At 37.4% G+C, this 16,690-nt stretch overlaps 2 protein-coding genes across 16 annotated transcripts in view; one reads left to right on the forward strand and one right to left on the reverse strand.

Moving 5' to 3' along the window:
- The first annotated feature begins 200 nt into the window (after window positions 1-200).
- Window positions 201-4,096, forward strand: LOC149284919 (cyclin-Q). The gene is made up of 5 exons (XM_089496168.1): window positions 201-249; window positions 1,390-1,573; window positions 2,251-2,383; window positions 2,653-2,880; window positions 4,007-4,096. Exons 1-5 carry the CDS (start codon window positions 240-242, stop codon window positions 4,094-4,096), a joined length of 645 nt encoding a protein of 214 aa, XP_089352294.1. The 5' UTR covers window positions 201-239.
- A 5,246-nt stretch (window positions 4,097-9,342) lies between these two features.
- The window catches only part of LOC149284920 (plasma membrane calcium-transporting ATPase 3-like), a 53,382-nt gene continuing 46,034 nt past the window's right edge, over window positions 9,343-16,690 (reverse strand). For 11 of the 15 annotated variants that reach the window (XM_089496159.1, XM_089496155.1, XM_089496160.1 and 8 more), the window contains one exon: window positions 9,343-9,663. In XM_089496159.1, the coding sequence (XP_089352285.1) occupies window positions 9,343-9,663 (321 nt within the window). Of the gene's footprint in view, window positions 9,664-15,882; window positions 16,037-16,690 lie in introns of all 15 variants that reach the window. The other 4 variants (XM_089496154.1, XM_089496152.1, XM_089496146.1 and 1 more) reach the window with 3 other exon arrangements.

The raw sequence follows: 16,690 nt of genomic DNA on the forward strand, positions 1-16,690 counted from the left end.
CCAGCCCTAACTTTTAGACAGTAGGCCGTTTGGGCCACGAAGCGCGATGATCTGGGGTCGAAGGCATTTGCGATACATAAAATTCCTCTGTTAGTCATATATTTGCTTGGGAATAACACCTATTTTTTTCTTTTCTTTCTCTTGTCAGGAAACTAATAATGGACACAAATTCAAGTGCTGCTGTGAGCTCTGAGACAGACAGACCTGTTAAAAACCCCTTTAAAGTGATCAGGTTTATTATGGAAACTGGTGAGGTCTTTGCTGTTTTGTAGTGCAACACGGTTTGTTATAAAATTAAAAAGTGACGTTTTATTTAAATAGACTCCCATAATATCAATGCCCTGAGAACCCGCACGAGCGGCAATAAAACTCAATTAAATCGATCAGGGTTAGCGGTAGCCGTTTTATCCCCACACAATCCCCGATATTTTGGAGGAAAGAGACTCCCAAAAGATGTATGGAAGAGAAAGGGTTAACGGGCCTTGAAAACAATAAATCGAATATCTTACATGATCAGGGATTGCTAAGATGTAAAACATGAAGGAGATGCCTAGTCTTTACGAAATGACAAGAAATGGTTAAGAGAAGATATCGGATACAGATGTGCTATTGGAGAATATGGACTACAAGGGAATTGGACGATGGGAAGCGTACCGAGCATATGAAGTGATTGTGTGTGTTATATTTACACCCGTTATAATGCTGGTCAAGTTCCATATGGAATGAAACACATAGGGTGTGGGCCTGTTAACCCTTTCTCTCTCATACATCCTTTTGGAGTCTTTCTTTCCAAATCAAAACGGATTGTGTGGGTTTCACATCAGCATCCAGGGAGAAAACAGTTACTGGTAAACCTGATTGATTGAATTCAGGTTTATTAGCACTTAAGCAGGTTCTCAGTGCAAGATATTTTTTTTTCTATCATTGCTTCTCCCATATGCATCCGAGTCTCTGTTTGAGACAGGTATTCCTACCCATAATTCCTTTCAGCTGCTGAACAAGTAGAACTCTTGTCTATTGTTTTGTTTCTACAATTGGTAATTGAGGGATGCCTAGAAGAGGTTTTTTATTTATTTATTAAAAGGAGAGTGTTGTTTTGTGTTTTGTATATATACTGCAGGTTATCTATACAAATATTATGTGTAATAATAGCATGCAAAAAATGTTGACCCTATCGTTACCGTGGTGGTGGTCATACTACAATGTCTAATGTGTGATGGATTGATACATGTAGTGAGAATGTATTAAATGCAGCATATGTGTTAAAATCAGGCCTGTTCATACATGTATATAAGCCCAAAATGCATACCTGTAACACAACTTGACAATTTTCCAGAAAAACTAGAACATTTAGATTTTCTTAATCTTAAAACTTTTTTCCATGGACAGGTGTTAAGCTGGGAATGCAGTCCATCCCGCTTGCCACAGCTTGTACCGTATACCACAGATTCTTCAAAGAGACCAATGTGGATAACTATGACCCTTACCTGGTGGCCATGTCTGCAATTTACCTTGCCGGGAAAGTAGAAGAGCAGCACTTGAGAACCAGAGACATTATAAATGTCTGCCACAGGTAAAAAATCCATACGCGCTCCAGGCGTCGTATGCACTTGATGATGTCTTCCTTGCAAACGCAAGATGGGATTCTGTAGAATCCCCTCGTATGCATTTTCCCGTCCCCCTCAAGCAATTTTCTTTTAGGGTTAATGAAAGGATGATAAAGTACTTACAAAGTACTCGTGTAAGTCTGTCTGGGACCCTCTTAAATAATATGAACAATGTGTGAAGAATAAAACATTTGTTGACATATACAGTAGTCTGGCTAAGTAGTCCACTGAGAAACCATTGGGTAAATGGCATGAGAAGCCAATAAATATGTCTATGGTGATCGTTATCATCATATTACAAGGTTGGCATTTTGTTTAGTTATTCCAGTTTGACTGCTCTTTCTACTTGTCTATTTTTTGCTGTGTGCTTTGTATGTAGAGCTGTAAATCTGAAGCTCTCCACAGATGTACAATTGCTACCTAAAGGCTTTGGAACCAAATGCATCCTGAACAAGTTCATCCTTCACATGGACCTTGAGTACATGATTAGTATTTTTTTCCTGGCTTTGATTCATTCTGGGACTTGTGAATGATGCCAGGTCATCTAACTTTGTCTGGATGTGTCGGTGAAATCATTATCAGCTGTATATGTATAACTAATCTTTTATTATGGAAGTTCGAGTAAGACTTGTTCAATGTGCAGGTGTCTGAATCCAGGAAGTGAGCCACTGGAGGTTGACATCAAGTTTTGGGAGCTGAGGGACAGCATCGTGCATTGCGAATTATTGATGCTTAGGCTTTTGAATTTTCGAGTTTCTTTTGAACACCCACACAAGGTAACCATTTAATCCTAAACTTATTCTTTTGGATCCGCTGTATTTGTGGCTCCCTCATAACCTCCTTGCAACTCTAGCATCGCTAGGATGCTTCCTTCTTACCCGCTTCAGGTACTTGCCCCTCCATTACTATGCATAACCCCCCAACGGGGGATTTGAGTCATTTGAGCTTTGACTCTTACCTTAGGCTTGAATGTGGACAGACTAAGGAATAGTTTGCATATAGGGACATGTTGTTTTCAAATTTATGTTCTTGCTTTTCCTTCCAGTACCTCCTTCATTACCTGATGTCTTTAAAAAGCTGGATGAACCGGCACACTTGGGACCGTACACCTATTGCCACAGCCTCATGGGCCCTTCTGCGGGACAGCTACCACGGCGATATATGCCTTCGCTATAAGCCCCAACATATTGCAGTGGCCGTGCTGTATTTTGCCTTGCAATGCTATGGAGTAGAGGTGCCGTGTAATGAGAATGCCGAGACTGAGTGGTGGCAGGTAAGGACTTTTTTCCAAAAAACTGAGCACAAGTGTCAGCCTTTCTGCCTGGTGTTAATTCAGGAGTCACCTGTTATTATGTAAGGGTAAACATTACATCCACCGTTGTGGGTACTTCAAGGCAAAGAACAGACATTACAAAGTCTCACAAAGGTGATGTATCTCTTTTTGCAGGCAGGGTGGACATTCCTGGTGGAATAGGCCAAATGGCTAATGCTTTCAATGAACACTCCAACCATTATATGCACTTTAAAGCTGAGAGGTCTCTTTAAATGTTAGTGGTGTCTCTTTTCCACAAGGCACAAGGGGTCTGCAGCATCCCCCTGTATTAATTTGCCCCTTCCCCAACCACAGCTATTTCAAGAGATGTGTTTTTGAAAAATGCATCTTAAGGTGCTCACATCCAAAGACAAAATATTGCATTGGGGTGTATTCTGTCATTGACAACAGAAGAGAGTGACCTGGTATTTATTATTTTGGAGATTTCAAAGGTGAGCAGGAAATGCAACAAAGCACCAGAAAGAACAAGCAGGGTGCCGGGTTGTATAGCGAGAGGCATTAATAGCCGGAAGAGGGAGGAGGTTCTTCTACTTTAAAGATCCCTGGTCAGACTTCACCTAGAGTATTGTGTACGGTTCTGGAGACTCCAAGGGATGGAGGCATACATTTAAGAAAGTTTTACTTTACTGAGAGGGTGGTAGATAAGTGTAACAGCCTCCCTGTAGAAATGACATGGAAGATAATACAGTAAGGGCATTTAAACATGCATCAAAATGTTCTGAATCTAAGACAAGGACAATGAGAATGTGTCTTATCTGCCATTGTGTTCTACAGAGAGCTCCTGCTCTAAACACCATCTCTTATTTTCACCTTTGAGATAACTGAAACTGGATAAAATAGGCTTCAATTCACAGGTATAATAATCTTTCACATTGTTCTTGCATCCAGCTGTGCTTAGATTAGTAGAGTCTCCATGAATGGCACATTTTAGTGAAGTTGAGATGAAATCATCAGAGCCGTCACACATTTATGTCTCTCCAGTTACACTTTTCTGTACGTTTTATAAGATCTTTCATCTTTACACACATTTATCTATATATAATTTTTTTAATCTACCCTTTTCCAGGTTTTTAGTGAAGATATCACAAAACTAATCATCAACAATATTATATCTGATCTCATCCACGTTTATACATTGGACACAGAGATAGCATAACCCAACTCCGTAGTGAATGTGTAGGACTGGTTTCCTTGCCTGGATGTGTGGAGAGTTGCAGTAACATGGCTTATGGACTTCGTTTGGATATATACTGGATGCCAAATAAGAAATGAAGATGGAAGGCGGTGTATAAGAGACTGGACTTTCTGTTACATCAAATGATGAAGCTGCGTGTAACGGACGTATGATCAAATGGATGATTGTATGTTTTATTTGTTAACATTCTCATCAACTAACTATCACTAATGTGTGATGAGGTGCACCCTAATTAAATTGAAGACATTATGATGCCTTTAATCTCTACGCCTTGAGCAGCATGCTCCAGGAGGCAATCTTTTATGTAAATAGTAAAATAAAACATTTTGTAAAATATCTTTGTGCGGTTCATTTGTTAATGGAAAAGAAAGCCGCTAACACCCTACATGTTTATGTAACTGACTCCAGATCTACATACACTGATTGGAGTGCAACGTGTGATCTTAGGTGGTGCACATTTAGGACCAAATTCTTCTCTATCTGCCTTCAATAGTGGAAAAATATGGATAATGGAGTGTTTGTTTTAGATATAGGGTGGAGGCCGATACGCCATGTTCATGGGTTGTTATGCAATCCAGGTTTTCTTCAGCTCTATGTAATTGTGATTGATTGGGGCCACCGGTAGCCAGATAAGGGTCTGTGCGATGCCGTTGGACTTGGAGGAGAGACTTCAGTTGTAGTAGGAACAAAGACTAAATCCCATCAACAGGGGGTGTCTTGTAGCATATGATGAAGAATGCATAGATCCTGCTACTTCTTCTTTGTCTAGGAGGGAACTAAGATGAGACCAAGATAGGATTAAAGTCTGAGTCTTTACATGAGGAATAAATGGTCAGACCAGATGGGCCGAATGGTTCTTATCTGCTGTCCAATTCTGTTACTATGGGCCTTCTGCAAGTCCAACGAGGAAACCCACCATGCAATTTTTACCATTTCAAGGGGCAGGTTAATATAATAAATCACTGTGATCTTCAATATTGCATATTCCTTAGAGTAGTTACTAGGTCTTTTTATGAACGTATTAAACGTTGCGTTTATCATCCTTTTCTGTTTATCTTACGTAAATGCAACATTTTATGCATTCATAAAAAGACCAGTTTGGTTGTTGACAATGGTCTATTTCCGATGTAAAGATCAGTATGGGCAGATTTTTAGGAATTTTACTAGTGAAGATAGTGTGATGTCACTGGGATAGGCTAGACAAGAAGCTCAGTGATGAACATGAATGAGTTGAAGCTTTGTCTATAAAGCAAAAGCAAATTGTAAATTCCAATCCCAGATTGTCCTTTTACTTCCAGAAATATAATGTCCTAAGGAATATGCAATATTGGACATCATATAGTGATTTATTAAAGTATCTAATGGTCCATATTCTGCTATATTCTCTCTGTTTTGTTCGTTATCGGAAACTTATCCGTGACAACCTGCATTCTTTAAGTCATGTATAATTGAATTACAAAAATATATATAATTAGTGTTATTGAGTTAACATATTTATGATGTAGAGGCTTATTTTTCTTTTAAAAAAAAAAAAAAAAACGCCAAAGAAAAAACCCACACACATTATCAATACTGGGCTTATAGAATAGTTTCATATTTTGTTTTTTTATACAGACATTTTTTTTTGTCTATTTAAATTTTGAAATTCAGATACAGACTTTTTTATACTATACAGGGTGTTGGTTTTTCATATATAAGTTTGTTTTTTTGTTTTATTACAGGCAGGTAAAGTTTTAACATATGTAGCAATATGAACAAAATCAGCCATTCGATTACAGTATATATTTCAGAGAGGCCTCCCAATGTGAGTTGTTATGCGCAACCCTGAAAAATGTACAAGCATTTCTCTTTATTAAAAAAAAGAAAAAATACCCCAACATGAACATATTGCACTGCCCCCAAACCCATCTACCCCCCCCCCCCCAATAAAATAAATAAGCAAAGCACGCTTACATTTTGGCCGATTTATACAGCAATAGTGGCTTTTTCTTTTTTTTTTTTTTCTTTTTTTGGTTTTTTAAATATATAATTCTTTGTATCATTTGATCTATCAATATATCTACAATATTGAATGAAAAGAAGCCTGCAAATTAACTGTAATATTACACATTATCATTGTTAAATTAAACACCAAGAATTTTTTCATATTTTTTTTAATATCTTGATACACTCATATGCTGAAAGGAACAAACTTGCATTTTTTTTTTTATCCCCCCCCCCCAATATAATTATTGAGCAGCAACTACTTGAATGCAGTTTTAAAACATAAATAAATGGCTTAAGTAATCTAGAGCTGGTAGTTTGAGTGGTTACCACGGGCACTGACAAATGTTTTCTTTTTAAAAATGATAGCTTCTGGAAAAATAACTTAAAACCTTTAATGGATTTTTGTTTGTGTGTTTTTTTAATTCACATTAAATTGCTGTTTAAGACGCTTGTTACAGGGCTATTGAAACAGATTAATTATTCACCTTGCTTCCGTTATTGCAACTGTGAATTCAATTCCACGTGTTCACAATATAACCCTGTAACATGAAGAAAAATGGTATTTCAAATACATAATGCAGGGTTTCCCATGGCTTATAATTTTATGAAATTGTGATACTTTTAAGTAAAGTCCTAAGCGGCATCCTAGAAACACTGGAATGAAAGGCATCGCCTTAATTTGGCTAGCTCACTAGTACAAGGCTCCGTCATTAATTTCAAAGCACTTAACAGTAGCCCACCATTCATGACAGTCGTTCGTGTAAGAAGAATAACAAGAGTGTCTTTGAAATTCTATTAAGTGTTGGACAGGATGCTTTGCAAGTCATTTAATTCTGTCTCCGTATTGTTTGTCTCAGTTAATATGCCTTCTCTACAGGCATATCCCATTCATTCGGCTATATGGCAGGCTCCAAAACACAAACAAAAAAAAACCAGAGGTCTACACCATAGTCATTCACTTCCATATCTTCATTAATAGTAACCGTTTAATCGGGTTTTGCCTCGACGAACCTCCGATGTTCTGTTTATTTGTGACAAATAACAGTGTGTATTTATGTGAATGAAGTGCATAGGGCACGGAGTGGCTCTCCAGAACTGATCTCTCTCTGCCATACACTTATATTTAGATACATTTGAGTTGTAATAATACTGTGTTCCCTCCCGAAATTAGGACAAATCACCTTTAACATACAGCTCTCATGCAAGAATGAAGGGTCACACAGGCACAAGATGTAAAAAGAATGTTAACAGAATTTACTACTATTAAAGAGTTCAGCTAAAATGGATTTTCCCTTTCATTTGTAAAAATGTATTCGAGTAGTTGTAAGAATTTGTGCTGTGCTTTCAACAGTTACTGAAGGCTTCTTCTTCTGCTCCGCACAGCGCTGAGAAGACTAAATATTTTCCGTCTACTCCTACTAGAAAAAGGTGTTTTCTTTGAGTTTGGAGTTAGCTTTATAATGTGTATTAAGGGTTCTGTAAACTTAATTAGTTGCTTGCCAGTTGAGGTTATTGATTTTTTAGATAGCAACTACATTGTCTAGACAAGAGTTAAACAAAGGTGGTTGAAATCTAGTTCCCATGATCCTCTTGTAATAGCTAAGCATCATGGAAAATTAAGCACAAGAACCATGACCATGTTTAAAAATAAAAGGCTCCTTGTGAGCTTCCCCCCCAGTCCATTTGTAGCTGTTTTTGTTGCCAGCTCAGCACAGCCTCCATAGACTGCATTAGAAGGCGCTGTGCACCATTAAGTCGTGGAGCGCCTTGTAATGTAGTGAAGACGCCGACTGTGGGTCCAGCCCTAGGTATGGATAGCGCAAAAGATAAATACATCGCTGCTGGGCGCTGGGTTATGATGTCATTTCCCCTAATCTGCAACAGCTGGGTTGCGCAACGCATAAGGGAGCGTTAGGAGCATTCCTGGGAACTCTCCACTTTTGACCTGGAGAACTCAAGGAGAAGCAACGCTTTTACGGGCCAATACCTGAATACTCCGGTTCGCGGGAGAGAGGTCTTGACATCCCCCTCTCCCTGCCCATTTCCCTTTTAAATGGGAGTGTTTCCTGTGATGTCAGCAGGAATGCCCACTGATGTCGGTGGGAACGCCAACTGGTGGCAGCAGGAACGATGCCAGGACCACTCATTAACGTCAGTGGGCAGCCCTGGCCTCATCACACAAGGGTAGCTGCCAGGTTGTCGGAGCCAGGTATGGTTAGAGAGGTCTGTGCTTGCTGGTGCAGGGGCCTCCACTGGTCTATTATAGTCCACTGCCATATGCCCTTTATGTAAGCCTAGGCCCAGGGCAGCTGCCCTTTTTGTCCAGCATTAAAAATGGTCCTGTCAAAAATAACTTAAGAACTACATGTTTGGGCGCAACACAAACCCTAACATAATGTCATATACTATTTTAGTGCTTAATAGTGTTTGTGAAACGTTAAGATTTTCATTCAATCAGGGTAGTCAAAGTGGCTATTTCTTCTAAATGCTTCATTTTTTTCCTTAAGATTTAGCTAAACATCCTACTTGACAGATTGGGGGGGGGGGGAGGAAAACAGTTGAAGAAAGTTTTCCTTTGTGTGTGTAAAGATATTTTACCCTTTCATTTGTTTCGTTATTTATTTGGCTTTTACCAACGTAATATAGGTAATGTAATATCTTAGTTCAGAAAGAAATGAGAAAATACATCATGATGGAAATGAAAAATGGCAGCATTTGTGACACGACTGAATTAACCTTTTTTAAAAACATTTTGAATGTTTCCTTTGCGTGCGTCCGAGCTATAGCTGGAAGCCCAAGTCCCGTCTCAGCCTGAAGTACTGCATGTTTGGCAACACCTTCACGTGTATCTGTTACAGCATGTACCAACTAGCACGTAGCACACAAAAGCTATACTGATGACACGGGACTGGGGCTTTAGACGGTTGCAATATAGTTTGAACACCAGGTTTCTAATCATCTACTAGCTTCTTGTTGTTGGTTTGGACGATGGTCCCCAACAGAGGGAGAGAAAAGAGAGAGAGAGATCATTTTGGAAGTAACAATGATTTGAACGGAATCTTAACACATTTCGGTGTTAGTTACCATTAATGTTTTGTGTTGCTTGGCAGGGTAGACTGGGTTATTTCTGTTTTATTGTATTTTGGCTTTGCAGACTCATCAGCAACAAGTAAAGAAGAATCCTATTTCTTGTGGTTATTGAAGATGGATTTTGTTTTCTGTTAGAGAGACGTCTCCACGCTGTGCAACGGGCTTCCAGGGTTGGAAGAGGTGGCCGACTTGCTGGTGTCTGTGGTCAAGTAAATACCGCTATCAATTGCGTTGTTGTTCTTATTAGGAGAGGGGGGTGGAATGGACCACAGAACCTTGCCTGGAGGCTCCTCACTATCTTCCACATCGGTGTCATCAATAAGGGGGATGTTATGGATGTAATCGTTGATCAGAAACTCAGGGGTTGTCATGAAATTGTGAATGGAGTTCTTTGAATCTGGTTTCTCTAGGCCTTCGTAGAGGGAACTACGGAATGCTTTCACCACCCGGATCTAAAAAAGTTTGGGTAAAATAGATGAAAGGGGGGGCACCCGATGGAAAAAAACATGCATTGGTGAGATGGAGGGATAGAGAAGAAGTCAATGACAGAAGGATTTGATGGGAAGTGAAACAAAGAAAGAAGCATTAGAAATATTATTTTTCCAGTCTAAAATTCACATTTTCTTCAGTTCACATAAATTGTATGTACTTGTTCACCCAAAAGCACAAATAAATAATGGTTAAAAAACATTTACATTTACAGTTTTGGGTTCCATAAAATTATATATAAATCATCTATCATTATATTGGGTATATTTTTTAGTCATTTTAGTGCACAATGGTAAAACTATTATTAAATTATAAATAAATTTAAACTTGAATTTAGTAGTTAAAAATAAAACAAATGTTTTAAAATAATAATTTACTTTATTGCTAAATTTTATTTGCTAAAAAAGCACTTTATATCAATGAAAAAGTTTCACAATCTGCTGTGTTAACATTTACGTTAAAAAATGAAATGAAAATTTTAATTTTAAATACTTTAAAACATTAAATATTTAATATTCACTTAAAAAAATTAAATAGAGTTTCACTGGCAATTCATTTTGTATTTTTTCACTTATTTGTACCAAGACCTTTTTATGTTCATGTATATATAATATCTAAATATTCTTCATAACCCCTTTTTAATCTAAATTGTTCGTCTTTATAGTGTAATATTTTCGCCTTTAATTCTATAATAAAGTATTTTAATAAAAATATGTTTAACGTATAGACATGTGTTTGTGTGTCCTAAAAGTTATTGTATTTTAAAATATGCTTTTTTATTATTTATTTCTGATTGTTTTGGGATGAGCATTACATACATTATTGTGATCTGACAAAGAAACATAAATAATGAGTTAAAATGGTTTTAGTACAAAAATAAAATAAATAAAGGGTGGGTGTTAAATTTAAGACACACACAGCTCTAGACACATATGTAGAAATGTATAATTAGATATGTACGAAAGAAATAGAAGATCGATGTGACACACACATAATGCTAGAACGGGAGAGCAATGCTTTCCCATGAAACTGCTTCAGAAAACATACATTCACTACATGTGACAGTGGACAAGAATGGAGAAGCTGTGAAATGTCAATCCTTAGTAGAAAAATGAAAAAAGCACAACTTAGTATATATATTTCAATATTTTTGCTTATTAATAAGATTGTTAAAACAAGATTGCATGTCTATTAGAATAAAGTTTGTAACTGAATATGTTACCTTATTAACTTCAGCTCATATCTGTTGTTTATTAAGATTAATTTTTTTTATGAGATTAGGTACTTAAACCTGTGCTAATATTAAGAATCACAGTTAAAATAATTATTTGTCCTTTTTTTTCCCCAAAAAAATTTTTTTGTGCTTTTTTCATATTTCTTATAAAACCAAAAGTTGTTTTTCTCTTATAAATGTGCAATATTGTACTTTTTGCACCCTTTTTCCATTGTAAAGTCCTTCTACACAGCAAACCCATCACTCACATTGAGCGTTAATTTTGTGGGCCAGGTTCTAGCAAATTCTAATAGTTTTATTTTTATCGTTTTTAGAATGACATCCGTCAGCAGGGTTCGAAGATGTTTGCTGCGTTGGAATTTATTTAGCAATGGAGAAAAGAGTCCATTGTATTTGGAAAGGCACTGTTGATTTTGAGAAAAGCAGGCGTGGGTATCACCGCATCAAACATTAAACATGCTATAGAAAAAAAAAAATCTCTACAAACACCGTATACAACACGAAAAGCTAATGGATAACTCAAAATAATAAAATAACTTTACAAAAATCAAGCTTTTTCGGTATGATGGAAATGCAGACATGCTGTACTTGAGACCCAAAAGAAATAGGAAGAATAAAAGGGGAAAAAAACAAAAAATCAAGCTATCCCATCATGACTGTGTTTAGCGTGATTTGAAAAAACGCAACGAGAGGAGGAGATTCGGCCCACACGGTGACACAGCCTTTACTGCCTGGACGCGGAGCTCAAGTTTGTAACCATGCATTATTGCCACAGTAAACATTCGAGTATTAAAGCCCATCATTGCTGTATTAAAGGGACTAGCTTTGTTTCATCGGCCTCTTGTGAAAAATAAAAGCATCGTAGCATGCTGGGATGAATGTGTTCCTCCATGCCTCAGGGTGGGAAGAAATGGATGAGACAAGGTCAAGGGGTCAGGGAAGAAAGGCAATGAAACGCATAATGACACACACCTATATCTGCCAAAAACGGGGTGAACAAGGAGAGCTACAGGCATAGCTTTTGTTTTGTGAATGTATGTCTTTAAATCCAGAGGGAATATTTTGATTTTATTCTCTTTCTTCATAATGTTTTAACTTTCTTGGTGGGAAAGAACTTTCAGCCTACGTATAATTTCCAGTGTTTCCCCTCTTCTGAAATATTCTTTATGAAATAGTTCCATTGACTTTACAACATCAAGCGTATTGATGAAAAGTAAACGACATGGGCATTTGATAAGAAATATAGTCGCGCTATTCTCGACCTCTTTAGTGATGCTCTGTATTAATCACTGGCAGGACCAAATTCCACAGAAGGCACATGAGCTACTGGCCATTTTTGCCATCCGTCCGCTATTTATTTAACCTATTTCTGAAATTTTTAGTTTCATTTTTTGGATGCGGAGGCACTGGAAGGTTGCTTGGGCCCATACTATATGTATAATGTAAGTACTCCAAGAGCTTGTTCTAGCCTTTCATTTTTATAGACCTAAGTAACGATATATGGAGGCATTTTTTTTTATTATTATTTTTTAAAAGTATTTAGGGTTGATACCGTCTATGGTTTGAAAAAAAGAATGTCAAATGTCTTGATGACAGCAAAAGGGCAAATATGTATAAAGAATAAAATGAACACAATGATGAAAATAGAGTGGCACAAAACAAATATATATATATATATATATGTATAAAGTTATAGAAGAAAAAAAAACATTTCTTGTAGATTAAACTCCATCTAATGTAGAGTTGAGTCTCATCAGCGATTTTCATCCTTAGGACCACTGAAATTCTGAAGGAGGAAAAGCTTGTTTTGTGCAGTAAAAATTGAAGATGAAATGTACAGAGGTTCCGGGGAGCTCTTTGTCAAGATTTCATTTCAGGCTTTTTTTTGTGTGATCTTTTTGCTCAACTTTTTATGAATCATATTTACAGGATATGAAATCGCACTTCTATCATTGAGCTGTTTGTTTCGGATCCTAAGAAACAGGAAAGGTCTAGGCGCAGAATACATATATATCATTTTTGAGAATAAGGATTTCTCCCGTGCGTTCTTTAAAGTGTTGTTAAAGGTTAAGAACGGTTTCGCCTCTATCTTGCTGTTTGTGTGCCACTTTAGTGGAGTAAAAGCTCTTTTTTTCTAAGCTAGTATTTATCTGTATTGTTCCCATTGTTAGGCACGCTATTTTTGTGGCTTATGATGCGGCTCTCAATGAAAACGTTAAAGAACACAATAAAGGCGTCTAATTTACTAAAGGGAAAGTTTGTCAGAAGAGCTTTGGTTTCAACTCACTAGCTTCACTTATCATTGTGAAGGGCCAACCCTGGTACACTTGTACAGCAAGAAGGGCTGAGTTGGCAAAATGAACGATTATGGCTGGACGAAGTGGCTGGGAAGACTGGGAAAAAACACCCACTGAATGAACTAAGCATAAGAAAGGGCCTCCTGAAATCTTCCTGCAGCCGAGGCACACTGGGATTGGCTGTTCATAATGTATAGTGAAATGAAGGCATTTAAAAGCATTGCAAACGTTCCATTTAGATGTAAACTAGGGGTCTATTCACTAAAGAGTTGACACTCTTCACTTTTCATTATGAAGACCCAACACGCACAGGTTGCTCCGATTACAAAGGATGAACTCACCCTGCAAATGCATGCTTTAACAAGCAAGGAGACTTTTGAGAAATCTCCCTGATTCAGCTGTACATTGTACAGGGCCAACAAAGCTTTCCTTGCAGCTTATTGGGATTGGCCTTCATAATGCATTATGGAGTGAAGGCCTTGAGACCAAACTCCTCCTGCAAGATCTCCTACCAGCTTTCCTTTTACTGAATAAATCCCAATTTCCATGAATGTTCCTACTAAACTGTTGGTCCCTATGTGATCTCCCTCAAACCATCATGTGCGTATATTAAACCTGTATTCTTTATAGAACTAGAATAATATTTTCTGTAGGAAGTCTTGATTCTCATATATTGCGGGTTAATATTAGTTACTTCTATTTTTTTTAAAGCACGTTACAAATGTTTATGTTGGAGAGTATACTTGGATGCCTGGAAGCCCTATGTGACAAGCCCTATCTACAAGGTCTAGCCCATGTTGTGTCAACCTTACGTTAATAAGTAGTTGTTACAAAAAGCCTGAAATGATACATCAACCACGAGCACTCCAAGTATAAAATAGCTTCTTAAAGAATCCTGATGGGAAAAAAATGTTGTCAATGAGAATCTCTCTGGTGATCGCTGCAGGAGAAATGGATTCCAAGCTAGAAATTAAAAGATAATTAAGTAGATGCTTATATATATATATCAGATTTTACATTGGGCCCATACTCGAAGGTTTACTTTTTCTATGTTTTTTTTTTTTTTTTAATTGTTTGGGGTTTTTTTAATCACCAAAAAAGATTGTTGCCATATTCTCGACTGCATTTTGTTTTAAATTACAGTAATATTTTCACAAATAAAACTAAGTAATTAATTTATCCTTTGCAGAACAACATTATTATCGTTATGTAAAAGAATATGGGTGCAGATAGCGTGCGCATGATAAAAAGAATCATTTTCAATTATGTTTTTTTTTTGTTTCTGAGAAGTTGGCTCACACATCTGCATCTCTGTCATATAATGTTTTTGGAATCTCATATTTACTTAATATCTCAGAATAGTTTTCCTATATTACTTATAAAAACAGGATTCTAAGGAAGCAGTAAAAGATCCATAAATAACCTACTTTAAAACAAATTCTAATTGATACTTTTTTTTAAATATAAGCCTTAAGCCCCAAGCTAAGCCTCCGTGCAAGTATGTATCATCGTCTTTTTAACATGTTAACTGGTTGAAGGAACACATCAAAGAGATACTTTGGCCGCTGATGTGGTGACCACAACGATAACGTTCATCTAAAGTGCTGGCTGCTGATGGTGCTGGCAGCATGATTAATATTTTCCTAATGGGTATTTTGATATATTTATATATATATTTTTTTTTAAAGGGATCCTGTCTGGGAAGATTTTTTTCAACTAGTGGAAATCAGTCTTCTTCTGATGTGTGTCCGAATCTACGCAGCACTTTATCAGCCTTTGTTTCCTCTACGGCTTCTAAATAAACCGTCAAAATAGAATGAAAATCAGTATCTGGTACTGCAACCTTAAATATCCTCTAAAGGTGAATGACAACACACCCTTATTTCTTAGAAGAAAATATTTTTTTACCCTTTTTAATTTTTGGAAAACAGCCTGTAACTTTCAAGTAGCAGGCTGTTTTCTGTCTTGGACTAGATGACCATAAAGCCACTAAAGACACTCTAGCAGCAGATCGATTGTTACTTGTCTAGCTAGCTCCACCGATGTCGTCAGGCGGCTGCTATCCTTAAAGTGGCAGGGCCACCTCAACATCACCAGTCGGCTCCCGTCATAAAGAGACAGCAAACAGCACTCCTGACTTCTTCCATTCCAAATGAATCTACAATATTTTAGGTAAATCTTCTAGATTTTACTCGACTGCTCTTTTCCATTAGGTTGCTGTTGCATGGATGTATATAATGTCTACTACAGGTTTTAAGCTGATGCTGAGTGAACTAAATAAAATCTAAAGGATGCTTCAAAATAACAATCCCATTGAAGTGATTCTCTAACATGAGCAATTAAAATGATAAATAAATATGCCACGGTAGCAGCAGCCATTTTGGCGGACAAAGCAAGTTGTTTAAAAAAGCCAAATTGCAGCACAGCACTATATGCACACCAAAATTATTCATAACAAGGAGAATATGGCTTTGGAAAAAAAAATATATACCATATTGACTGAAAAAAGACCAGACAAAGCAATAAATCAAAGAAATAATAAGTCACGGTGAGCGGATAAATAAAAACAAAACAAAAAAGACAAAATAACTCTTAAAAAAGGGGTGTTTAAAAATGTAACTACTGATGAGCAGTAAGGAAATCGGACTCACTCCCAGCAGAGCTGGTGGCATTGGCAGCTGAGAGAATTACGTGAGTGGGAGTAGAAATGTTTGTTACATCATGGAGTTGGCTGAGGACCGAGGAACGCCGACGCACGGCACCCTGAAATGAACCGCTTCTCTTGAAGGTACTCACTACCTCCATCTGTGGGAGAAAAAATGAGATCATGTTTTTTTTTTCTTTCATTGGAAAAATTCTTCTCTAGGAGCAGGTGGTTGGGAAATAAAAGTTCAAGAAAACACCATTAACCCTAAATTCCATGCCAACATTTTGAAAGCTGGAAGGCTACAAATGACTGATGCTCACCAGTTTATGGATAGAGGTGGTGTGAATCACTGATGATGTCTCTGAACACAGTTAGATACTTAAGGTGACAGGAACATGTACTTCTACATTTTGTTTACTTTTGTTATGCTTACCAAGTCTCTCCATCACTCTTTTAGCTCAGTCTCTGCTTCCTGGTTTAATGTCCCTCGCATCTTATCCCTCTAACCTTCTGCATACCTCTCTCTTCTTTGAGGCTTTGCTAGTTTATAATAGCTAAAACCTAAGGAAAGTGAGCCAGACACAGCTATCTTTAATAATTATGTGGCCCTGCGTAAACTGCCACAGTGGGTCCCTGCTGCATCCCATGACCCACACTGATTCCTTCCTTCTTGTGCACAGGTTAAGAAAGTAATTGCGTGGCGCTTATATTGAGGGGTCCATGGGACAGCTGCGGGCCACTTAAGTAAACCCAGGCAAGGGGAAGCTGCCCATTTTGCCATGCATTACAAATGGCCACATGGATCCAGAATT

Source organism: Sceloporus occidentalis, unplaced genomic scaffold, assembly GCF_023333645.1.
Source record: "Sceloporus occidentalis isolate IW3139 unplaced genomic scaffold, rSceOcc1.0.p SCAF_87, whole genome shotgun sequence".
Classification (NCBI taxonomy): Eukaryota; Metazoa; Chordata; class Lepidosauria; order Squamata; family Phrynosomatidae; genus Sceloporus; species Sceloporus occidentalis.